The sequence below is a fragment of the Bufo bufo genome, chromosome 2 (assembly GCF_905171765.1).
Source record: "Bufo bufo chromosome 2, aBufBuf1.1, whole genome shotgun sequence".
Taxonomy (NCBI): Eukaryota; Metazoa; Chordata; class Amphibia; order Anura; family Bufonidae; genus Bufo; species Bufo bufo.
This window is the reverse complement of record NC_053390.1, coordinates 804,543,659-804,570,755: the sequence shown is the minus strand read 5'-3', so window position 1 is coordinate 804,570,755 and position 27,097 is coordinate 804,543,659. Positions and strand designations below refer to the sequence as shown.

The 27,097-nt window shown below is 46.1% G+C and overlaps 1 protein-coding gene across 2 annotated transcripts in view; it reads left to right on the top strand.

Annotated features, from left to right (window-relative positions):
- RNF24 (ring finger protein 24) overlaps positions 1-27,097 on the top strand; it is a 96,497-nt gene that overhangs the window by 36,461 nt on the left and 32,939 nt on the right. The window contains exon 3 of one of the 2 annotated variants that reach the window (XM_040419315.1): positions 576-905. The exons of the other annotated variant lie outside the window; for it this stretch is intronic. Coding sequence (XP_040275249.1) covers positions 576-704 — 129 coding nt within the window. The 3' untranslated portion in view covers positions 705-905. Of the gene's footprint in view, positions 1-575; positions 906-27,097 lie in introns of those variants that run through there. 2 annotated transcript variants of the gene reach the window in all.

The window sequence follows — 27,097 nt, the reverse complement described above, 5'->3', positions numbered from 1 at the left end:
CAACTTGTGCCCTCTGAGATATCTACTGTATTTTGCTGTTGACGTCTGGTGATGTGACCTTTGCTATGTTTTTGGACTTTCTGCTGAGAACGTCATATGTCGAGGTCGTTCTAGTGGAATCACATGAACACCCGTGAGCGGTAGCAGTAGCTGAAGCACATATGTGTGACTCGTCAGCCCATGAACATCACGCAAATGTGTGTACATACATATCATCTTAAACCTTCTCCATCCTTCGGTACTTTGTACTCTAGATACTTCTATATAGAGCAGGAGTCTCATTGCTTGGCTCCTCTTCTCCACTTCTCATTCAGCTATTATAAGCATCAGGGCGTACTTCAGTAGTGCAGCTTACTGGTTAGGATGTATGTGATGTCATTAGTGATGGCGTATCACATCGAAAGGGGGGAGATAAGAGACCCCATCCCATGTCCCCTTATAAACAGTGTCATGTGCTCTCTGATCAGTCACAAGACGCAGCTTGTCCTTGCGATTTGTGTTACATTTACATATTTATACAAAGAAAACTGCTAACGATGTACATTTATAATGTGCTATTTTCACACGAAGCACAGTCATGGAGCAAGGGCGGTTCCATAGGAAGACTATTTACCTCTTACTATGTTTTCGGAGTGTTGGAGGAAAGCCAAGAACACAGGAAGAACAGAACCCAGGACCCCAGCCCTGCAGGACAACAGAGATAACCCCCAAGCCGCCGTGTTACCATGTGACTGTGTGTGCTGTGTACAACTACTACCCCCAAGTCATTAGATAGATAGAGAGATAGATAGACATTAGATAGATAGATACAAGATAGATAAATGATAGATGGAAAGATGGATAGATAGATATTATAGAGATAGCATATGAGCATAGATAGATAGAAAGGCTCTAGTATATGTAACGCCCCCGAGTGGCATTACCACTCCTACGCCCTGCTTCTATCTGTGAATGCTAATATAATGTTATCTTGTGCATTTATTTCCAGGTCCCTAGACACTGTGCGTTTATAATAATGTTATGTAATTGTTCATGTAATGTGCCTGGTTCACCAGCAGGTGGCAGCAACTACGGCAGAGCTACACTTAGAGAGAATGGAAAACTCACCATTCCATTCTCCCCTCCTTTCTTGGTCAGAAGTGGTCCAGTCCTGTTTGCCACCAGAAGGAGGTAGGGAGTTCTGGTGTGTTCTGGTTGAGACTCCATGTTGGAGCTGCCAGGATTCTAACCTATTCCCTGGCATAATCCAGAGTCAGACTACAGAGAGAAGTTGCAGCATCCTGCAGAAGCAGAGATTCCATTTAAGTCTGTTAGTACAGCAGAGCCAAAGAGAAACCGATGTAGCAGAGTTGAGATTTTTTGCCTGCCAGAGTTAATGCTAAAGCCTGCTGGAACCGAGATAAAGTCTGTAAACCGTTTGGAGAAACGTTTATGCAAAGTAAAGCTGCCATTGAACTTCATCACAAGGTCTGGACTCCAATATTTCTTCAAATCCCTCAATTGTTCACCCTATTTGGGGGTTCCAGGTAGGAGCACCGTGACACGTGCACAAAACATTAAGGTACATTATAGGCCACCCTATTTCACTCTGCCATTCCTACACCTGGGTACCAACACCATTTCTTAAAGGGACTTCATTGCAACTGGCGTCACAAAACACTTATCTCATCTTAAAGGGACCCGCTGTTGTTGCATATAGAGCCGAAATGTCACGTCCTGCATGGGTGAATAAACTTTGTTTCCTTTTTTGTATTTGAGAGTGCTGCCTTTTTGCTATTTTTTTTTTTTTGGGCGATAGTTTTGTCCCATTGGGCTTGCACCTCTTTTTGCCCCTTTTTTTGTCTGGTGTTGCCATTTCTCTTCCCTAAATAGATAGATAGATATAGATCGATAGATATGACATAGATAGATAGATAGATAGATAGATGATTGATGGAAAGATGGATAGATATAAGATAGCTAGATATTATATATGCGATAGATAAATATGACATAGATAGATAGATAGATAGATAGATAGATAGATAGATAGATAGATAGATATGACGTAGATATTATAGATGGATAGATAGATGTTGTTAACTGGAGCGCTCTAACTCCCATGACACACACGTCTCCTCTTATATCTGCCATGGATACAGCAGGCTGTGAGCGGCTCTTGTGATTATGGAGCGTGCTTTATGGTTCATGCAGATGGTGATTTCAGCAGCCATTACTGGTTCATCGCTCGGGCAGATTATGCACTCACCTGAGTTTTGAAGAGGATGACGGCCGTGTCCTCCGAGTAACTTAGCAACACAGCGTAAAACATACACATCAAGAGGATGTTATATCCCTTTAAGTGCCTCAAATTGTCCAAATATCCCCCCACTTCTGTATCATTGTGTGAATAGGAAGATTTGCCCACTGGAGGTAAGACGGTGATCATGTTTGTTGTCACAAGCCAAAGAAATCCTTGTATAATCGGCCACATCTAGAAGGTTAATCCGTTCTGCTGACAGGAGGTGTTACTGAGGGGCCTTGTTAGGAGCATGCTGATTGTTATGTCATTGCAGAATGTGGCAAACTCTGTGTTATTCCGCAGCCAAACAGTGGGCGACCTTGGCTTTATATTCATATTATTCATGGAGAGATGAGAAGTTATGGACTTGGTGCAGTCTCTTCCATCATCTGACACCGCACACAGAGATAGGAAACAGTCATTAAATTGTTCACTGTCCTGTCATGAGTGTTACTTTGTATCACATGAATGTTCTAGAAGCTTTCTACTAATAATGAATTTTACTTCTATCTATCCATCCAGTATAGGTCCCTTTACACTGCTTAACTGAACAGACAATGGCCTGCTTGTTGGCGGAGGAGACCTCTGTATTTACATGCAACAATCTCCTCCACAGTATGGCTACTTTCCATATAGATTCATTGTTTGCCGGCAGTAGAGCATAATTAGATGGCACGATCAGACACCGACACCCTGCTACTATCTCTAATGGGCTAATATAATGTCATCTTATGTATGTCTTTCCAGGTCCTCCACAATGTGCATTCATAATCTTGTTATGTAACTGTTTATTACATGTAATGTGCCTGGTTCACCAGCAGGTGGCAGCGAAAATGGCAGAGCTATCCTTAGAGAGAATGGAACTTATCTTTCTATTCTCTCCCCTTTGGGCAGAAGTGGGCAAGTCCTGCTTGCTACCAGAAAGAGGTTGGGCAGTTCTGGTTGAGACTCCATGTTGGAGCTGCCAGGATTCTAACCTACTTTTTGGCTGAAGATAAGTCTGACTAAAAAGTGAAGTGCAGCATAAAGAAGAAGCCAAGTTACCAAGTCAGCTTGTCAGTACAGCAGAGTGAGAGAAGGATAGAGCAGAGTTGAGTTTGCCTGCCAGTTTAATGCTAAAGCCTGCTGGAACCAAGACAAAGCCTGAAACTGTTTGGAGAAACATTTATTCAAGTAAAGCTGCCATTGAACTTCATCTCAAGGTCTGGAATCAAGTTATTTCTTCAAATCCCTCAGTTATTCCCCCTATTTATTGCTTCGGAGCCAAAGCCTGGGGTCCAGCCGTATCCAGGTAGGAGCACCGTGACACACATGATGTGACCTTTTGTTGCCTGACCTCTGCCTGATCTCTCTACTGGCCCGAAGCTACCAGCCCTGACCTTATTGGATTGTAGGTAATCTGCCTGCCCTGACCTCGGCCTGTTCTTGACTATGGTTTAGCCTGATCGCTCGGTGCTCCACAACCTGTGGGTTTGCGTTTGAACAGAGACTACTCCAGGAAGTAGCGACCTTGTGATTCCCCTGCAATGAAATCCAGATACCTATATAGTGGTTAAAGGGTGAAAACGAGGGGCCCGCTTTGATAATGCCATGGGGCGTAGCCTCAAGCCAACTCTGTTCAAGTGACACAGTTCTGTAACAGTTTCATCTCATCTAACAATATACAGCTAGTCATAGTTGTAGAGAAGAGGAATACATTATGCTTCAATATTACCCCACTGTAATTCCTGTTACTGTCTCAGGAATAGCAGCATTGTGCTATTACAGTACCTCCTGTAGTATTGTGAATGGGCCATGGGCCACAGGAGGCTTTGGAGATTCCTTCATGAATAAAGGGCTTTGGAGTTAGACCTTTCTCCAAAAATTTCAGATAGTATCAATATGGATTCCCTTTGCCTCCACATCAGTGCCATGTGCTTCCTCTGTGGCAAAAACACCACTGCTCGGCACCTAGCTTTGGTACGGTGTGTACTCAGATTATCTTTCAAATGGAAGTTTACAACATCCCTTAAAGGGGTTGTCTCATCTGAGACAATGGGGACATATCGCTAGGATATGGCCCCATAGTTTTATAGGTGCGGGTCCCACCACTGGGACCTGCACCTATCTTCTAAACAGAGCCCCAAAAGTGGTATAGGATGCACTGTGCATGGGCAGCCACCCTCCATAAATTTCTATGGGGCCGCTGGCTCGGCTATTTCCGTCAGCGCCCATAGAAGTGAATGAGAGCGGTGGCCGGTCATTCGCGGTGCGCTCCCATTCTCTTCTATGGGGAGAGTGCTTGGTAGTGGCCGGACTGGAGTCTTCCAGCCACCACTTTGGCTGCTCCATTCTCGATATAGGTGCAGGTTCCAGCGGTGGGACCCGCACCTATCAGACAATGTGGGGGCATATCCTAGCGCTATTCCCCTGTTGTCTCAGATCAGACAACCTCTTTAGATAAGTTTACAATTATTGGAACCGCGATGGGGTTAAACGCCACCTCTAATGGCTCATTTTAATACAACCAGACCTCTAGATGTAATGAGATAGCCTGAGTGTAAAGGTCATGGGGATGTGGTAATCATCGTGTAGGGAAGCAGATATCTGGAAATGTTAAGAAAAAGTAGATTTATTTTTTTAGCACTTGTGTAAACTATACAGGAATAACTCGAATGTTATGTTTAGACAAGCCTCAGCGGAAGAGCCAACATTAGTCGCACAGGAAGAAAACCTGCACACACAGTACTGGCTCTGAGAGTGTCATCTGAACACCAACCACTACTGAAGGGGATAATCGTGTTTCATCTTGCTAGTTTTCCATATATCCTGTTACTTGATTGGTCACATGGAGATATTTGATCGGCCTTGCTACTAAATTTATTTTCTGGAGACAAGTGCGATGAATGTGTCAAGATTGCTGCAGGCACATGGATGAGACTTTGATTACAAGTCTGTCAATCTCTCGCTGTCCATAATTCCCAGCGAAATTATTTCTGCTAGGAATATAATTGCTTTTGGCATTTCTAATTATTTCCAAAAAGTGACATGGTAATCACAGCCTTTTGAGTTATCCTCTGGCGTCAGGTTCTTTGTTACTGCAGTGGGTATGGAATCACTGTGTCAACCAACAGATTTGACTTTGGACTTCTCCTAAGGGCTTTTTCCTGGCAGCGACAGGAATACATGAATCTAGACTTCGCTGCAGGGGAATCACCAGGCCACTACCTCCAGGAAAAGTCTCTTTGTGATTGACAGCTGACCTACGGAGATGCAGGGCACCAAGGGGTCAGGCAAAAACGTAGCCAGGGACAGGCCGCGGTCAGGGCTGTTGGAGCACGTGAAATATGGGCACTGGCCCGAGGTCTGGGAAGGCAGTGTAGGATCAACATGGAGGTTGGCACAGGTCAGGCAGCAGAACGTCAGAGTACAGTAAACAGTCCGAAATTCGGTACATGTGCAGAAAACAGAATAGACACCTTAGCAGGATAGGAAACCTACTGCTTAGGCACTCTCCCACAGCGGAAGATGCCTAAGGTACTCCAGGCTTACCAATCCTGACCGATGAAGATTGGGGTGTACACGCTGGTCCTTTAAGAGGGAGCTTGCACACGCGTGCTCTACGGGCAGAGGAGGAGAAGCCTGGCCAACAAGAAAACCATGGCCTGCATGGAAGGACCGAGCAGACCCGGTGGCCAGACCTGCTTGGAACATAGCCACTTGGCTTAGAACCATTAGTTCTACATGTACTTTCTTACTTAGCACAATACCACTTGGTTTAAGGCCATTAGTTCAAATTGTACTCAGAGGCAAACATTATTGAGTAATAATATATAGGACGTGCTTGGAACGTACCAGACGCACTCAGAGGCAGTCCATTGCGAGCAATGAAGTAAGGTGCTGACCATATGGCTAAGATGGCGAAATGTATAGCTTGTACAATAAGTGCATAGTAAACATACTGTGGCATCTGTAAAGAAATACACACACTGGCACAATACTTGAACGTTGCTGAAAATGTAAAACATTAGTGCAAAATTTTAATAAGGCACACATTTAATAATGAAATAAGGCATTAAAGAGTCACTTTAGAGTCTCTTCTTCTGTTCTTGAAGATAAAGTGCATTACACTGTCACTTTAAGTGCAATAAAAGTTACTTGTAATCCAAGGGAAATAATTGTAATCCATAGGAACAATGTCATTAGTTGTAATCCACATGGGTATAAACAATGTTTGTAATCCACATGGGTAAGAGAGTCATTTGTAATCCACATGGGTATCAAAATAGCAGCACAGGCCATGAGAACCATAAGCAAAGACTCCCAAATAACCTGAAAAGGGGGGGGGGGGGGGGGGGGAAAATAAAGACAGTTGGCGCTGTTGAGCACAATTTGGAGACAGTGACCACTGGGGGAGTCCTTACTAACATGACCATCCGGGTGAGGACTAAAACAAGGGCAACCTATGAAATAAAAACATGTTAAAACAATGTCAACAGGTCCTCACCCTTCAGGAACAGTCCACGCCTTGGCTCCCAAAGTCAATATCCTTTTAAAAAAAGGTAGAGATAGTCCAGCTCCTTAGAGGAGGGATTGAAAATCCTCCTCGCTGCTTGAGCTTGAGCTTCTTTAGTTTCGCGCCTCTGTTGAACATGAAGAAGCTGCGCCATAGCATGTAAATCCAACAGGCAAATAAAGTTGATAGGCACACAATTTTGCTGTTTGACTCCTGTTCTTAGTGGCACACAGTATGGTGATGTCAGGATCCTGTTTGTGACGCCACTTGATGCAACGGGCCCACTGGCCGCGCCTGGGGTATACCTTGCCCCTTATGCCTCTTGTAGAGCAAGTAAACGTGACGCCAGCTGCGGTAAGAAGCAGCAGAAACATAAGGCTCCCTTTTGTAGATGGTAATGTTGGTACCCAGGGTAGGATTGCCAGAGTGGTGTAGGGTGGCCTACGGTCTCTGTAGATGTTATAAACACGTGACACGGTGTTCCTACCTGGATATCTGTGGCTCCCAGACCCGGCGTGGTCCGAAGCAGTGCAAAAGGGATAGGTGAACTTGGATGGTGGATGAGTAGAATAAATGGAGTCCAGACTTGGTAGTAACGTTGAACAGTTGCTTTTACTTGGCATAAATTGGTAATCCAAACAGTTTCCAAACGGTATCTTGCTCATCGGCAGGTATTGGCTTAACTTTGGCAGGCAAATACTTCTCTGCAACAATCTCAGCTCTGCTATGCTAGCTGGAGTAAATAGGAAACGCTTCCTCTTCTGCTGGAACTTAGTTTAGCTGTAGTCTGTCTCTTTCTTATATCCTAGGAACTTCTTGTCCTGGTTTTGGAGTACCTCAAGCTTAGGCAATGCAAGCCCAGGAGGGGACAAGCAACTATGTAGACTTCAGAGGCAGGGCCTCTGGGCCTAGCAGAGCAGATGGTGCTCTGCGGGCCTACTCACAACCTCTCCCTACGTAGGGTAGACTAGACACTGACTCACTTACTAACTAAACTACTCCCTCTCTAAAGGTTCCTCTCGAGAGAAACTATCGCTGCCAATGTTGCCGCCATCTGCTGGTGGACCAGGTAATTACATGAACATAACCAGTTACATGAATAAATATGCTCATTACTAGAAGATGACATGAAGTACATTAGGTAATACAGATTAGCACATAGGAGATGGTAGCAAGGTACCAAAAAGGAGTGGTAATGGCACTCCGGGACATTATATAAACAATATTACAGTGATCCCCCCTAGAGTATTTGCACAGGCGGCTGAATGACAGCTGATCCCACTAACACCTCACTGCTTTCTCAGCTGCCACCTGACATGGCCATCTGCCATACTCCTGCCAACAGACTGTGGTGGGCACATATGCCTCTCAATCTAAGTGGCGACAGTGCCAAGGACTGATGAGCATCTCTAAGCTACATCTCAGACCCTTATATATGTCTATGAAGCGAACTGAGCCATAGTTTATGGAAGCGGATATGTATTAACTGAATGTGATAAAATTTAGGGTTCATTGACTATTTGGGGAACATTCCCTCCCCCCATTATGTTATCAGTGGATCGAAACCTCTTTGGATATTTTACTGCCCTACCTAGGGGCAAGACAAATGACCCTTCGTGTTCGGTGGAAACATCATTGGACATGAGCAGATCTTGTCATTAGGGTATATGGATATCAAATAGGGGAGTCCCTCACTCAGGACCCCATCCCTCCGTGCAAAAACTCTGATACAATCTCGTATTCTATTCACTTAAATAGCTGCCATGTAATAAAATATTTCTCCGAAAGGTCAGGTACGTACATTTTCTCTTTGGTCTCCAGAGGAGAATTTCTTTCCTGAGCTCCTTGTCGCCCCCTGCTGAGTAATTTACTCTGTATCGCCTGCCAAAAGAAGGGAGGGGAAGTGACAGCTGTGGTGGGTAAAGTCTGCCTTCCAGTAGTGGCTGCCACCTTTCTATTATAAAGGGTGGCAGTTGCTTCCAGGCCCTGGTGACTCAGGGGACCTAATGCCCCCTCTGCCACATGGTACACTGTAGGTGGTACTAGGCCTGTCCCAGTTGAAGCATTATATGTAGTGCCACCTATATGTACATGATAGGATCTGCATAGTCCTCACGTTCCGTTTGTATTATCTTTAACATAGCAAAGATGGATCCGTCATGAACTCCATTGAAAGTCAATGGGGGATGGATCAGTTTTCGATTGTGTCAGAGAAAACTGATCCGTCCCCATTGACTTGTATTGTGGCTCCGCATTCCATGACGGAAAGAAAACCGCAGCATGCTGCAGTTTGCTCTCTGGTGTGAGAACGCAACCAAATGGAACGGAATGCATTTTGGAGCGCTCCGTTCTGTTCAGTTACGTTTTGTCCCCATTGACAATGAATGGGGACAAAACGAAAGCGTTTTTGTCCGGTATTAAGACCCTATGCCGCAAAATGTTAACGCTAGTGTGAGAGTAGCCTAAGCAGGACCTGTACAATCATTCTCCAGTTCAACCCCACATTCTCATCCCCAGAGGTTGCAATAATGCCTGTACAAGCGTCATTGACGCCATATTACTCCCTGGAAAAAGTCTAAGGCGTACCAATACACCTTAGACTTTTCCCCCCAAAGCGCAGGTCGAGCTGTGAACGGCACGGACAGCGCATCAATGCTGCTTGTGCCTGAAATGACCAATAGCAAAGATCTATACAGAAAGGAGCTTTGCTATTGGTTGGTTTGGGCGGGCGCCAGAGTGATGCAGAAGGGGAAGCCGGCAGGAGCTGAAAGAAGGAGGGGCCGGGAGTTTCTATAGTAAGGAGAGCGGGCGCGCTGGACAAGAACCCCTGGAAAGATGGCGGCGGAGGAGCTGAAGAGGACTCCTCAGAGGTGACAGCAGTGTGTGATCATCACTGCACCACATACACCACACACTGATTCATGTCGTGTGTAGTGAATGCAGGCAGGCTATTATAGCCAAGTGATAATGTACAGGGTTAAATCCGCTGTATTGGACTGGTTCCCCCGCATAAATATCCACCTCTTAGGCCATGTTCACACCAGCGCTATTTATTTCTGTTGTTCTGCTCCGTTACATGTGCAGAGCAACAAAAGTGACAAAAGTGCTGGATCGGGCACGTAAGGATGGGTTTTTGTGATGCGTTCAACGTACACAAGAACCGTATACATTAACGGACACCTTGGACAGATGCCATACTGTGGCATAGGTTACTATGGAGTTCCATTGTAAAAAAAAAAATTTAATACTTTGTTTGCAGAACTTTGCAGGATGGGAAAGCGTAGTGTACCACGTTTTTCCATCCTGCAAAGTTCAGCAAAAAAAAAAACTAGGTAGGCAGTGGCGTAACTACCGGGGAAGCAGGGGAAGCAGCTGCTCCGGGGCCCGGCGCCCCGGCAGCGTGTGTGACGTTTTTTTTTTCGAATTCGTTAAATATCGATGTCTTACTGTTCAGGGCCCCTTCACAGCAGCAGCGGCGGCTGACCAGGCCCCCTTGCTAATGTGATCTAATCTTACTGTCTCCTAAAGTCTTCTGATGTGTCTGGGATTCGAACCCACAACCTCCAATGTATCAGTGGCAAATCATTCACCCTCACAACCATAAAGGCTGCAATACTACTGATTGAAAAAATATGAGACTTCTACTGTTATAGCTGGCTAAGTGTACATCTATACACATGACAGCTGCCCGAACACACCCAGCACTGCTATATCTCTATATATGAGCAGCTGTCATGTGTATAGATGTACACTTAGCCAGCTATAACAGTAGAAGTCTCATATTTTTTCAGTCAGCAGCAAGGCAGCCCTTATGGTCTTGTGGTTTAATGCTTTGCCTCTGATACAGAAGGTCGTGGGTTCGAATCCCAGCAGAAACTTTTCTGAAATACAAGCACTGACTCCATATATGGACATACAGGGCGGGACACAGGAAGAGGCTGCATCGCATCGCTGACATGGAGGTAAGTAGAAGTGTTTATTAAAAAATTTTTAATACCCGACTGTTACTGCCATGGGGGGAGCGGGGGGCACTTGATACTGGCACATGGGGGGAGGGGGGGGGGGTTGGCACCTGATACTGGCACATGGGGGGGGGGAGAGAGGCACCTGATACTGGCACATGGGGGGAGGAACCTGTACAATTGTTCTTTAATTTACCCCCACATTCTCATCCCTGTAAATTGAACAAGTAAGGGTTGCAGGGTAAAGTGAAGTCAGAGTTTCAGTGATGTCTGAGGAAGACTGGTACAATCATGCTCCAAAGTCACCCCACACTCTTATCCCTGTACATTGAACCAGCAGGAGTTGCAAAGTAAAATGAAGTCAGAATTGCAGTGACTTCTGAGTCAGGTTAGACTAAGCAGGAACTGTACAATCATTCTACAATTGACTCCCATATTCTCATCCCTGTAAATTGAACAAGTAAGGGTTGCAGGGTAAAGTGAAGTCAGAGTTTCAGTGATGTCTGGGTCAGGTTAGACTGAGGAAGACTGGTACAATCATGCTCCAAAGACACCCCACACTCACATGCCTGTACATTGAACCAGCAGGGGTTGCAGGGAGGCTGAGTAGGACCTGTACACTCAGTCTTCAAAGTCACCCCACACTCTTATCCCTGTACATTGAACCAGCAGGGGTTGCAGGGAAAGGTTAAGCCAGAGGTGCAGTGACTTCAGGGCCAGGTTGAGATGAGCATGACCTCTACAACCAACCGTCAAATTTTCTCTCCACACACTCATCCCTCTCTACATTGAACAAGCAGGGGATGTCAGGGAAAAATGAAGTCAGAGCTAAGAAGAAATAAGAAATCCTGAGAGTGGAGGATAACACGTCAAGATTCGCACAAGATGATGAGGACATTATTTGTACATGTGGGACAATGCACAGAACTGGAAGCTGAAGGGCCCCTATGTAATATGTGTAACCAGGTGGTCCCATGGGCACTGGTGGGACAGCTACCTCTGCACTCCCTAAAGCTACACCCCTGGAAATTGTGAAAAAATGTAAAGAAAGTCATGGCCATAAAGTAGGTGTAATCTGTAGCTGGCGTGGGACTGGGGCAGCGATGCTTGGCATGCGGAGTTCTTCAAGAGGCCAGTTGTCAGTGCCCTATTTTGTATGCGTCAGATCATTCCACCCCGATCACATTGCTCAATAACCTCATTCAGCAGAGCCGGGGCAGGAGCTCAGCTATGCCGTCCTGATACAGGGGACTTGTGTGTTCTGGAGCAGGATCCAGCCCTGCAAGACAGGACAGGACTGTGAGGTTTACGGCTGCGCTCAGTGGATTCATCTGTCATATGTGGCTACAAGATAATTACCTTCCCGAGCTATGGTAATTAAAATGTCCCCGAGGCTGAGAGATATGCTGAAGGAATGAATAGCACTTTGATTCAGTGGACGTGTCCATCTCTGAACATCAAAGTTTATGTTCAGATATAAAGGTCGTTTCACATAGTATGTACTTCTGCTGGTCGAGTCCCGGTGAACATACATTACTTATCCTGTATTATAGGCCAGAGCTGCACTCACTATTCTGCTGGTGTCACTGCATGCTTATCCTGTAGTTATCCTGAGCTACAGTACATCCTGTATTATACTTCAGAGCTGCACTCTGAGTGCAGCTCTGGATTATAATACAGTATCTAACTCAGGATCAGTACAGGATAAGTAATGTAATGTATGTACACAGTGACTGCACCAGCAGAATAGTGAGTGCAGCTCTGGATTATAATACAGGATGTAACTCAGGATCAGTACCGGATAAGTAATGTATGTACGCGGTGACTACACCAGCAGAATAGTGAGTGCAGCTCTGCAGTATAATACAGGATGTAACTCAGGATCAGTACAGGATAAGTAATGTAATGAATGTACACAGGGACTGCACCAGCAGAATAGTGAGTGCAGCTCTGGAGAATAATACAGGATGTAACTCAGGATCAGTACAGGATAAGTAATGTAATGAATGTACACAGTGACTGCACCAGCAGAATAGTGAGTGCAGCTCTGGAGTATAATACAGTATCTAACTCAGGATCAGTACTGGATAAGTAATGTATGTACGCAGTGACTACACCAGCAGAATAGTGAGTGCAGCTCTGGAGTATAATACAGGATGTAACTCAGGATCAGTACAGAATAAGTAATGTAATGAATGTACACAGGGACTGCACCAGCAGAATAGTGAGTGCAGCTCTGGAGTATAATACAGGATGTAACTCAGGATTAGTACAGGATAAGTAATGTAATGTATGTACACAGTGACTCCACCAGCAGAATAGTGAGTGCAGCTCTGCAGTATATTACAGGATATAACTCAGGATCAGTAAAGGATAAGTAATGTATGTACACAGTGACTCCACTAGCAGAATAGTGAGTGCAGCTCTGGAGTACAATACGGATTTTAATTCATGATCAGTACATAATAGGTAATGGATATAAATTATCTATATTTGTAAACTGTAAAATGGCGGGCTTTAAAGTGAAGCCCGCCATTCACAAGAACGGGGCTCCCGATTCCCCTGTTTAAATGAAGCAGAAGTTGAGCATGCATGCTGTTGTTCTATTCAAACTCTATGCGACTGAGCGCTGTACTCAGCTATCCCAATGGAGTGGCAGGATGCATGCTCCATTCAAATGGGGGGGGGGGGGGGTTCACAGAACTGGTACCCTCACGACTCATCCCAGTGGTTCCCATCTTTTCCATAGAGGTATATGACTTATAAATGGCTAAATATAATCTTAAATAACCACTGTCCAATATAGATACAGCAGGGACCAGCACTGTGTATATAAGGTATACGGCTGTAATAGGAGCTGGAACGCGCTGTTAGCGCTCAGACCCTCACTCCCCGGGCCCAGAATCTGCTGCTCATCTTTCAGTTGTATTTCTTAAGGCAATTACTTGCACAATCTTGGGAGTCATCCAAACAGATTTTGGCAATAGAGTATCCCAGCTATAAATGGAGATTGGAACTAGATATGACCTACTTTCTTTTTATTTCCCTACTTGTTAAACTGCCCACGGAAACCCTTAATGGGAACTGCCTGAGAAGAAGGGGGAGGGAAACATATCTCCATTAAAAAGTGTTCAGATACTAGAATACTTGAAACGTATGGAACCACTACTCTTTATGGGGACTGCCTGAGAAGATGGGAAAGGGAACTATATCTCCATTAGAAAGTGTTCAGATACTAGAATACTTAAAATGTGTAGAACCACTCCGCTTTATAGGAAGTGCCTGAGAAGAAGGTGGGAGGGGACTATATCTCCATTAGAAAGTGTTCGGATACTAGAATACTTGAAACGTGTGGAACCACCAGGGCCGGACTGGGGATAAAAACCAGCCCTGGAAAAAGTTGCATACCAGCCCCACAGCATTGCGTCATTATTTACTTGTTTATAATAGGAGAAAGCATTCATTTTAAAACACGTGTGTAAACACGAATATGAACTTTGCCCCACGATAGCTCTTTTGTAGAACCCCCATAAAAACTTACAGTTACTTGACTTGGCCCTTGGGGATCTCGGACGCCACTTCAACACTTTGGCCGGGGGCTCGGTGGAGCTGATGTTGTGCTTTAACCTAATGAGAAAGATTTCATAATAAGGATTTGGAGAAAGGGCAGAGGGATAGCAGAGCAGGGAGAGGCTGGTGCTGCTACTAGGGGGTCATACCATGGGGGAGTAATAAAGCCCATCATAGTGCCCCCCCAGTAGTAATAATTCTCCTTATAATATGCAAAACATACCCCTTTGTAATGCCCACAGTTGAGCTAATGTTCCCATAATGTGCCAATATAAAATACCCCTTCTCAGTGCCCCCGTAGATGACCCCCATAGTGCTCCCCCCCCTTCCCCATAGTACCCACCATAATGTGTCCCAGTATAAAATGCCCCTATACAGAGACCCTATATAAAATATCTTCTTTTTTAGCCTCAGTAGATGCCCCTATAGTGCCCCCCAATAATCTGCAGTAAGATGTGCCCCCATAGATGCCCCCAATCATGTGCCAGTAGCCAGAGCCCCCCCATATCATGTGTCAGTAGCCCCCCATATGTGCCAGTAGCCCCCCTTATGGGCCAGTAGCCCCCCTTATGGGCCAGTAGCCCCCCTTATCATGTGCCAGTAGCCCCCTTATGTGCCAGTAGCCCCCCTATGTGCCAGTAGCCCCCCTTATCATGTGCCAGTAGCCCCCCTTATCATGTGCCAGTAGCCCCCCTTATGTGCCAGTAGCCCCCCTTATCATGTACCAGTAGCCCCCCTTATCATGTGCCAGTAGCCAGAGCCCCCCCATTATCATGTGCCAGTAGCCAGAGTGCCCCCATATCATGTGCCAGTAGCCAGAGTGCCCCTATATCATGTGCCAGTAGCCCCCCCATATCATGTGCCAGTAGCCCCCCTTATCATGTGCCAGCCCAGTAGCCCCCCCTTATCATGTGCCAGCCCAGTAGTCCCCCCTTATCATGTGCCAGCCCAGTAGCCCCCCTTATCATGTGCCAGCCCAGCCCAGTAGTCCCCCCTTATGTGCCAGCCCAGTAGCCCCCCTTATCATGTGCCAGCCCAGTAGTCCCCCCTTATCATGTGCCAGCCCAGTAGCCCCCTTATCATGTGCCAGCCCAGCCCAGTAGTCCCCCCTTATGTGCCAGCCCAGTAGCCCCCCTTATCATGTGCCAGCCCAGCCCAGTAGTCCCCCCATTATCATGTGCCTGCCCAGTATTGTACCTATATAAAAAAAAAAAAAAGAATACACTTATACTTACCTCCAGCAATGCGATGCAGGCCGCCCCTTCCGTCTGTGTCCCTCGCTATACGGCTCAGGCGACGCGATGACGTCATCGCGCCGCCTGCACCGGCCTCTGATAGGCTGCCAGCACTAAGCCGGCAGCCTATCAGAAAAACAGGAGGGGACACACCTCTCCCTCCTCTGCCGCAGCACAGGCATCTGTATTGCCGTCCTGAGGACGGCAATACAGATGACTATGGAGATGAGCGCTTCCGCAATGGAGGCGCTCATCTCCTGCTCTGCCCTGCCGCCGGCCGCGGCCGCCCCCACTTGTCACCAGGGCCGCGGCCTTGCGGCACTCAGGCTTGCCGGCCCACCGGGAAATTTCCCGGTATCCCGGCAGGCCAGTCCGGCCACGTTTCAAGTATTCTAGTAACTGAACACTTTCTAATGGAGATATGTTCCTCTCCCCCTTCTTCTCAGACACTTCCTATAAAGAGGAGTGGTTCCGAACCACTCCTCTTTATAGGAAGTGTCTGAGAAGAAGGGGGAGAGGAACATATCTCCATTAGAAAGTGTTCAGGTACTAGAATACTTGAAACGTGTGGAACCACTACTCTTTATGGGGACTGCCTGAGAAGATGGGAAAGGGGACTATATCTCCATTAGAAAGTGTTCAGATACTAGAATACTAAAAATGCGTGGAACCACTCCTCTTTATAGGAAGCGCCTGAGAAGAAGGGGGAGAGGAACATATCTCCATTAAAAAGTGTTCAGATACTAGGATACTTGAAACGTGTGGAACCACTACTCTTCATGGTAACTGCCTGAGAAGATGGGAAAGGGAACTATATCTCCATTAGAAAGTGTTCGGATACTAGAATACTTAAAATGCATGAAACCACTCCTCTTTATAGGAAGCGCCTGAGAAGAAGGGGGAGAGGAACATATCTCCATTAAAAAGTGTTCAAATACTAGGATACTTGAAGTGCATGGAACCACAAGTCTTAATGGGAAATGCCTGACAAGAATCGGGTCAAAATTAATTCTCCTTAAAAAGTATCTAAGTGTTCATATTCTGAGTCAAGACTAGTGAGTGACATCATCACACAGGACTGATGACATCATCTAATTTGAGATATCATATTTAGCCTGTCTGTCGGCTATGTATCCAAAAAAGTAATTGACTTCAGCCATTCTAAGTCTCTGCTTGATGGCCCAACAGATCACCTCCCCTCCGTTCTTCACAGAAGATTGGACTTTTGTTTTGTGATGGCAGACATTTTTCAGAAGATCGAGTCCAGTGTTTAGTATTTAGGGAGTCATAGTTGGAAGGGCAAAGTTTCAGTCTTTGCAGACATATTCATTATCTGAAATCAAAGACAAGAATATCCATATAGCGGTAAATAGAGGATGCGGGTACTATGTACAGCATATCAAATCAGTGCTAGACGTAAAATTGTGCTGATATGATGGGATTTTCTAGATGATTTTTGTATGATTTTTGTGTTATGTGTGTGTGTGTGTGTATGACGTCTGCTTAACGATCCCAGACAGAACAAGGTCAGTAACTCCATAAATCAGGAGGAAAATGTAATTAGAGTCTTGTGCAATTATAGGCCAGGTGTCAGCACGGCCTAAAGTCTTTAGGGAGGATATGATAAAATGCATAGTAAGCACAAAAAACATCACCTACGTCATGTAATGTACGTGAGAATCATCTCGGCCCCATGCTACACTGTCAGGTTTTCATTTTATCCATGATTCACTCTGTTCTCTGCAGCAACAGCTCCGGGTCTTAGCACTGCATGGAGGAGCTCTCTGCCTCTCTCACAGCAGGAAATCCCAGCAATGACATAAAAAAGCTACTTATAGAAACGTATGTTGCATGCCGTGCACACTAAAAATGTTGGCATAACTTCTCTCCTGAATTTTGATTGTCAGGAGGTGGAAATTACTATTTTCTGTCTAGATGTCGCCATAAAAACTAAAGACGGAAAAAAGGCATTGTAAGCACAAAAAAACTTTGTCCTTCATGTAATGTATGTGAAAATCCCGCGCCTGCGCCGTTCACTTCTGTATTCAGCGCAGGCGCAGTGAGTGAAGGCCGCTCTCCTGATGCCAGCTTCCTCACTGTGACGTAGTCGGCGCAGGAATCCAGCACCAGGAGCGCATCATTCACTCCCTGCGCCGAATACAGAAGTGAACGGCGCAGGCGCAGGATTTCAGCAGCGATGCGGCGGACCGTGCCATCAATCAATTGGAGCGGGGCGGGCAGAACAGGGGACCTGGGCGGGATAAAGGGTGAATGGACGGAGCCTCTAGGTGCTGATTTTACGCCCACATAGCACCTAGAGGCTCATTAGCATATTATAAAAGTGCTTTTTTTTACCAAAACGGCTGCAGGGACTAATGTTAGAAACATACTGTTATGTAGTGCTGACATTAGCGCATCGCCATATCAGTCAGCTACATAACAGTATTTCTGGTGGTAGAAACCCTTTAATCCACTTGCTCGCGCAGCCCAGCTTCTCTTCTGTCTTCTTCTTTGAGGAATAGGACCTTTGATGATGTCACGGCGCTCATCACATGGTCCATCACATGATCTTTTACCATGTTGATGGACCATGTGACGGACCATGTGATGAGCGCAGTGACGTCACCACAGGTCCTTTTCCTGCACACAGCAAAGAAGAAGAAAGAAGAGAAGCCGGGCTGCGCGAACAAGTGGATTAAGGTGAGTTGAATTTTTATTTTATTTTTTTTAACCCCTCCAGCGCTATTGTACTACGCATTCTGTATTAAGAATGCTATTATTTTACCTTATAACCATGTCATAAGGGAAAATAATAATGATCAGGTCCCCATCCCGATCGTCTCCTAGCAGCCGTGCGTGAAAATCGCACTGCATCCGCACTTGCTTGCGATTTTCACGCAGCCCCATTCACTTCTATGGGGCCTGCGTTGCATGGAAAACGCACAAAGAGGAGCATGCTGCGATTTTCACGCAACGCACAAGTGATGCGTGAAAATCTCCGCTCATCTGCGCAGCCCTATAGAAATGAATGGGTCCGGATTCAGTGCGGGTGCAATGCGTTCACCTCACGCATCGCTCCCGCGCAGAAATCTCGCCCGTGTGAAAGGGGCCTAAAGGGTTTCTCCAGGACTAGTTAAAGGGACAGGACTAGGACGAGGTACAATGGGTAGGGCTAGCTCAGCGGAATGTTATGATACCTTTTACTTGGCGACCCATAGCTTCATTCTGGAGAAAAAGTACTTTTAATCCATATGCAAATGAGCAGTTAAGTGCACCGAGGGCGGGATCAAATTACTCTGTGCACCCTTGCTCCTTCCTCTCATTTTTCATAGACAGGTTCAGGTGAGATGATTATGCATGAAACTGGCCCTGTCAAGCAAGAAGGAGAAGGAGCTGGCAGAAGAAGCAGGAGGAGCAAGGGTGCACAGAGTGGCTTGGGCCCGCCCTCAGTGCACTTGACTGTTCATTTCATATGGATTGAATGTATTTCTTTCTCCAGAATGAAGCAATGGATCTCTAAGTGAGAAGTATCATTACATTCACCTGAGCTAACCCTACGAGGCTTTGTGCCTGATTTATCAGCGAATTTCCTAAAACATGGCCACCTCCATTCTAGAAACAGCACCACACCTGGGATGTGCCTGGTATTGCAGCCAGTGAATGGGACTGAGCTGCAGTGCCCCCCATAACCTGTGGTACTGCGACGTGTTTCTGGAAGCAGACATTTTTTCTTTAAATCCTGGACAACCCCTTTAAGTTTTTCTTTCCCTGCAGCAATGTTTTATTCAAGGAAGTATCCTGGAGCATAAAGGAGGGTAATGTTTCCCTTTAAGCAGCATTATCTGTCTTCTGATCTGGGGTCTGTTTCCGCAATAGAGAGGTCTGGATGTAGTTAAAAAAAGATCAGCGCAGCCGGAGAGGAAGGAGGCGTCGTAGTGGTGACATGTTACATACTGAGTGACCTCTATGACAGGACAACAATGGAAAACGCACGGTACTCGTCTTTAGGCCTGTGTGCGGTAGCAGAACCAGCAGTGAATGGTGGTCCCCAACCTTTTTTGTGCCAAGGACCGCCGGGGTGTCATTAAAAAACCAGTAATTAATAAACCCGTATAGGCCCCCACTCAGTGACTATGAAGGAGGTCTCCTCTGACTGGAGTTGTTCTCTTTCCTTTTTCCACAACTTCTCTCTGTATAACTGAACACACAGAACACAGATATTTAGTATTATTACCTCCTTTTAGTAATCATCCCCATTTAGGTCCAAGTAGATATAATGCCCCCCCCCTTAGTGCCTCTTTACAGATAGTGCCCCCCAGTAGTGCCTCTTTATATATAATGCCCCCCCGTAGTGCCCCTTTACAGATAGTGCCCCCCAGTAGTGCCCCTTTACAGATAGTGCCCCCCAGTAGTGCCTCTTTACAGATAGTGCCCCCCAGTAGTGCCTCTTTACAGATAGTGCCCCCCAGTATTGCCTCTTAAAGTGCCCCCCAGTAGTGCCCCTTTATATATAGTGCCCCCAGTAGTGCCTCTTTACAGATAGTGCCCCCCAGTAGTGCCTCTTTATATATAATGCCCCCCCCGTAGTGCCCCTTTACAGATAGTGCCCCCCAGTAGTGCCTCTTTACAGATAGTGCCCCCCCAGTAGTGCCTCTTTATATATAGTGCCCCCCAGTAGTGCCCCTTTATATATAGTGCCCCCCAGTAGTGCCTCTTTACAGATAGTGCCCCCCAATAGTGCCTCTTTATGTATAGTGCCCCCCAGTAGTGCCTCTTTACAGATAGTGCCCCCCAGTATTGCCTCTTTATATATAGTGCCCCCCAGTAGTGCCCCTTTATATATAGTGCCCCCCAGTAGTGCCCCTTTATATATAATGCCCCCCAGTAGTGCCTCTTTAAAGATAGTGCCCCCCAGTAGTGCCTCTTTATTTATAGTGCCCCCAGTAGTGCCCCTTTACAGATAGTGCCCCCCAGTAGTGCCTCTTTACAGATAGTGCCCCCCAGTAGTGCCTCTTAATATATATACAGATTAGTGCCTCCTCCTTGGTGCCCCAGTAGGGTTCACAAAGGAAATAAATAAAAAAAAGAGCTCATTACTCACCTCCCTCCGGCTCCCTGCATTACAGTACAGGCGGTACTCCTGCACCGGTGTCTGGCGGTTTGAGGACGTTGTCACGACGCCTCAGACCCAGCACAGCAGGTCGCAATGATGTCAATATCGCGACCATCTTGCACCTTAGCACTGCCTCAGTCTATGAGGCTAAACAACGGGGCACAGGAGTCAACAGTTCCTGTCCCCGTCATGGACCTTTAATGGGTCCAAACATAATAAACGAAGTAGAAGAACAAGTAGGGGTTAATGCAGGGCTGTCCTTGCACTTACTATTATTTCTGTCCGGCTGTCCCGCGCTGTATGCTAATCACTAGCATCGGAACACCAGGGAGGAGACACCAGCTTCTCTCCCTGGGCGTTCCTTCTCCCTGGCTGTAGCGCGGTCCAAACGGGGGCCACAGCGGCGCAACGGACAGAAATAATAGTAAGTGCAGGGACATCCCATGTTCTGCTACTTAGTTCATGTTTGGACCCATGAAAGGTCCTCTTTAACACCAGCACACTCCGCGGACCAGTACCAGATGATCCACGGCCCGGTACTGGTCCACGGCCCGGTGGATGGAGACCACTGGGTGAATGGATCCCCAGGGCCCAGTGTGTGTGTGGTAATGCCAGCAGCTGGGTGACCTTGCAGCCGCTCACACATAGAGCTAGCAGAAGAAACATCTGCTGCATTACTCATGTTACAGTTATCAGGTTCCTGATCCCCCCCCCCACCGCACTTCAGGATGGGAAATGTAAGCCAACATGAAAGGACTGCCCTGGTCTGCAGACAGTACCTGCCACACTGTCAGCTCTGGGGGGCGCGCATCACAATATTCTTCTGGAGAGGAAGACATTCTTCTATTTCACTAGCTCTATATACAGTGCTGCCCATAATTATTCATACCCCTGGCACATTTTGACTCAAAGTTACTTTTATTCAACCAGCAAGTAATTTTTTGACGGGAAATGACAGGTGTCTCCCAAAAGATAATAAGACGATGTACAAGAGGCATTATTGTGGGAAAAAACATTTCTCAGCTTTTATTTACATTTGAGCAAAAAGTGTCCAGTCCAAAATTATTCATACCCTTCTGAATAATCAATAGAAAAGCCTTTATTGGCTATTACAGCAATCAGACGCTTTCTATAATTGCAGACCAGCTTTGTGCAGGTCTCCACAGGTATTTTTGCCCATTCATCTTTAGCAATGCGCTCCGAATCTTTCAGGTTGGAGGGTCTTCTTGCCATCACCCTGATCTTTAGCTTCCTCCACAGATTCTCAGTTGGATCCAAGTCTGGACTCTGGCTGGGCCACTCCAAAACATTAATGTTGTTGTCTGCTAACCATTTCTTCTCCACTTTTGCTGTGTGTTTTGGGTCGTTGTCATGCTGAAATGTCCACCGGTGCCCAAGGCCAAGTTTCTCTGCAGACTGCCTGATGTTGTCGCTGAGAATCTCCATGTATTGCTCTTTTTTCATGGTGCCGTTTACTGTGATTAGGTTCCCTGGTCCATTGGCTGAAAAACACCCCCAAAGCATTAGGTTCCCACCACCATGTTTGACAGTGGGGATGGTGTTCTTTGGGTTTAAGGCTTCTCCTTTTTACGCCAACTGGACACTTTTTGCTCAAATGTAAATAAAAGCTGAGAAATGTTTTTTCCCACAATAATGCCTCTTGTACATCGTCTTATTATCTTTTGGGAGACACCTATGTCATTTCCCGTCAAAAAATTACTTGATGGTTGAATAAAAGTAACTGAGTCAAAATTTGCCAGGGGTATGAATAATTATGGGCAGCACTGTACGTACATAGGAGGCAGTATTATAGTAGTTATATTCTTGTACATAGGAGCAGTATTATAGTAATTATATTCTTGTACATAGGAGCAGTATTATAGTAGTTATATTCTTTATCAAATTTCTTTTTATTTGAGAAAAATACACAGTCATGTAGAGAGTCATACATCTTGTGTCCAGACGCAGCTGGATAAGTGCATAGTCAGCAAACACAATATATTCAAGATGATTGCATACACGACTTCAAATAATGGAGTGAAATACGTAAACAAATAACTGATGAGGGGGGGGCTATAACAAGACAAAGGAAGGTGGGTTGGGGGAGAGAGGGGAGGGGGAGAGTTGGATGTCAATCAAAATCTTAAGTCAAGACATATCTAAGCCTAGAATTTGCGGTATAGCTTCCAAGGAGACCATACTTTTACAAAAACTGCTCTAGAGTGATTTTCCCAATGGGCTAATTCTTCAAACCGATATAGTTGGTCAATTTTTTCGGTCCACATCAAGAACGAGGGAGCTGATTCATTTTTCCACAATAGAGGGACCAGCAGTCGAGCTGCTGTAATAAGCATGGTTTGTAGATTGTACTTTGAGGGGGTTAGCGTGCCATTTGGACACCAGAGCAGCAGGAGTTTTGCATCTAAGGTAATCTGGCTATTACATATCCTGTTTATAGCTGCTTCTACTTCAACCCAAAACGGTTTTATTTTCTCGCAGCTCCACCAAATATGAGATAAAGAACCAATGTCTCCTCCACACCTCCAGCAACCGTTTGGGATAGCGGGATTGAGCTTGTGAAGGAACTCCGGTGTCTTATACCATCTTGTAAGTAATTTATAAGAGTTTGCCTGTATTCTAATACAACGGTTGAAACCATGTGAGTGTGTGAGGATGAACGCTTTTTCAGGTTCTGTCAGGGACAGGGACAGCTCCTTCTCCCAGGCTGCAAGGAACCACAGATCTGGAGGTGCGGAGGAGAGTAGCTTCCTGTAAAATGTGGAGAGAGGTTTCTTGGGGCGTAGGGCAATAGAGATTTTCCCCTCCAACCAAGAGGGATCTACCGTAGGCCTGGGAAAAGATTCCAAAAGCGCCAAATCTTTCTTAAAAGCTATAAGCGCCAAGAAAGAGGCTCCTTGAACCCTCGGGATTTCATATATTTTACTCCAATTTAAGGCACCTGATACAGTTATGATGTCTTTCAGTTTAAAGTTAGATAGTAAAGCCCAAATTCCTGTTGCATCAGAGGTGGTAGGGTGAACATATGCCTGCAGCAGATCTAAGGGGAGACTCAAGCTTGGGAACCTAAGGGTCGAGGACCCATATAGTTTAGTCCATTCCAGTAACAGACCCTTCCATAAAGGCGAGGTAAACTTATTATTAGCAGTACATTTGCGTAAGCCCCATAGAACTAACTTGTCCCTATATGAAAGCAAATCACACTCCAGTCGGGAAACAAGGCCGAGAGGGCGCCAAGAGATGAGGCTCAAAGCTCTGTTCAGCATCGATGCTTTATAGTAAAGGTAGATGTCGGGTAGGCCGAAGCCTCCCAACCTCCTCTCCCGAGTGAGAGTGGCATAAGCTAATCTAGGGGACCCGCCAGACCAAACAAAGGTTGAGATGACCCTGCGGACCTCCACAAAGAAGGAATGGGGTAGCCAGATAGGGAGTGTTTGGATGAGGTACAGCAGTCTGGGGACAATAAAAGCTTTAATGAAGTTTTTCCGCCCAATCCAAGAGATAAACGGAAGTTTTAGAGAGTGTAAGTGTGTTCTAATGGATTTCAGTAAAGGGACATAATTTAACTCGAAAAGATCTTCTGGTTTTGCTGAGATATGGGTACCTAGAAAAGGAATTGACTTAGTGGCCCACGAAAAAGCAGCGGAACCTTTAAGCGTGTCTACAGTAGCGGATGGGCAAGAAATATTCAGGGCCTGTGACTTAGTATAGTTGATCTTAAAATTTGAGACCGCTCCATATTCTTCAAAAAGGGCTTGAAGTCTGGGGAAAGAAGTTAGAGGGTTGGACGTTATGACCAAAAGGTCGTCTGCAAAAGCGGCCGTTAGATGGGTATGCGACCCCAAGGTGATCCCCTTAATGTCCGGATCTTGCCTGATCTTGGCCAGCAGGGTCTCCATGACAATAACAAAGAGGGCAGGTGAGAGTGGGCAACCCTGCCTCGTCCCATTAGTAATGGGAAAAGCTGGAGAGAGTGTTCCATTAATCCGTATTCTGGCAGAGGGGAGCGAATAAAGTGAGAAAATGGATTGGATGAACTGGTCCGGAAGGCCAAACTTCGACAGTGCCCGAGACATGAATTGCCAGCTGATCCTGTCAAAGGCCTTTTCTGCGTCTGTACTGAGAAGAGCTAAAGGTATTGAGTGCTGACGAGCATGCGTGATCAATTGTATGACACGGACCGTATTCTCACTCCCCTGCCTGCCAGAGACGAACCCCACCTGCTCCTCGTTGATAATGCCAGGGAGAACCGACTGAATCCGTTGAGCCAAAATTTTGGCCCACCACTTCACATCAGTATTTAGAAGCGAGATAGGACGGTAACTCCCGCAATTTAGGGGGTCCTTATTTTCCTTGTGGATTACTGTGATATGGGCTGAAAGCGATTGGGGAGGGAGGGAGCCCCCTTGGAGTAAGTAGTTACATAAGGTATTAAAATGGGGAATTAGGGTCTGCTTAAAGGTTTTGTAGTAAGAGATGGTAAAACCATCGGGGCCTGGGCTTTTCCCCGAGGGTATGGAGGAGAGAACCTTACCAATTTCATCGTCTGTGATGGGAGAAAGGAGCTGGGCTGACTGAGCTGGGGTAATAGTAGGTAACTGGAGGGAGGAGAGAAACTTCTCAGTTGCCTCGCCTAATTGAGCTGGTGACATATTATCTGGTGTTTTAAGGTTGTATAGGTCCCTATAGAAGGCACAAAAGGTCTTTGCTATGTCTGGAGTCCCTTTATAAAGGACGCCTTTGTCATCTTTAACTGCAGCAATAAAGGAGTCAGTTTTCTGCTTCTTCACTAAAGCGGACATTAGCCTATTCCCTTTATCCCCGTGCGCATACGAGCGGAACTTGGCTCTAAGTAACAGTTTAGCTGACGTAACATTTAGTAGGTTCTTGAGCTTAGTACGGGCTTCTGAGAGCTCCAAGGCACAGCTAAGGGCCTGGGAGGATTTGTGCGTTAGCTCTAGAGCCTGAATCTGGGAGAGAAGTGTCGCCACAGCCTGATCCCGTTGTTTTTTAATATGGGCACCCAAGGCTATTAGTTCTCCTCTCAGGACCGCTTTATGGGTTTCCCAAATAATGGAAGGGGAGGGGGCGTCAGGGCCTGAAGTATTAGTTGTGAAGAAGTCAGTTATGATAGAAGATAGTTTAGCAGCATGGGAGGGGTCTGAGATAATGGTCTCATTAATACGCCAATTCCATTCCCTCTTTGGGAGGTCCTGCAGAGACATACTCAGGAATACCGGAGCGTGGTCAGACAGGGTGATGTTCCCTATATGGGAACTAACAACTCTGTTAGCAAAGGATTTGGATAAGAATAGATAATCTAATCTATGGTAAGATAGTTTAGCAGCTGAATAAAAGGAAAAATCCCTACCAGTAGGGTTTGTGGTGCGCCAGATATCTAGAACCCCTAACCTCTGTAGGACCAATTTAAGGCGCCGCAAACGGGCATGTGTAATGGCAGACTTCCCATTAGAAGAATCTAGTGCAGGATCAAGGGTAGCATTAAGGTCACCTCCTAGAATAACCATTCCTTCCTTAAAGGAGGATAGTAGGCCCAGGGTCTGAACGAGCCAAGCAACCTGCCCTCTGTTGGGAGCATATACAGTTGCCAGGGTAACAGGAGTGTCAGCGATAGTGCCCTTAACAAACAGGTAACGACCCTCAGGGTCCGAGGAGACGGCAGAGTGCTTGAAGGGGAGCTGCTTGTGGATCGCTATGCTGACACCCCTGCTAGCCGAACTATACGTGCTGTGGAACCATTGGGAAAATCTTTTGGGGGGCAATTTGGGGGTCTTACCCTCTCGGAAGTGGGTTTCCTGGAAGAATGCTATAGACACTTTATCCCTCTGTAAAAGGGCCAGGATTTGGGATCGTTTGCAAGGCTCGTTCATTCCCCGGGCATTAAAGGAAGAGATCACAATAGACGACATTCTGAAATAGAAAACAGACAGTCAGCATTTGAATATGCAGTATATGACATCTGATGGTGGATGAGGGGTGGGGGGGGGGGGAGACACAAGAGGTAAGGAGGGGAGACAAACAGATAAGACATTAAACAATAGTGCAAATATATTCTGCATAGAAAACTCTACTGAGCACCTGACAATACGACCCTTTCTCATCATGGCTACCAGCCGGGGTCTGTCAGGTGGGGGGTCCCGCAGAGCTATAGAAGACCATATACTGGCCATCTAACAAGGAAAAGGGGTGACCCAAAGGTAAGACCGGGTTAACCCCTGCATATTAGAAAGAAGAGCAAGGAACAGGCAAGGTACAGAACCTCATTTGATTCCGACCATAACTGCACGCCGAGACAATATTCTCCGCAACAGGCGGACATGACTAGCCTGTATTTAGGCCTAAAGCCCTCAGGGAACAGGCAAGGTACAAAACCTCACATGAATCAGACTATAACTGCACGCC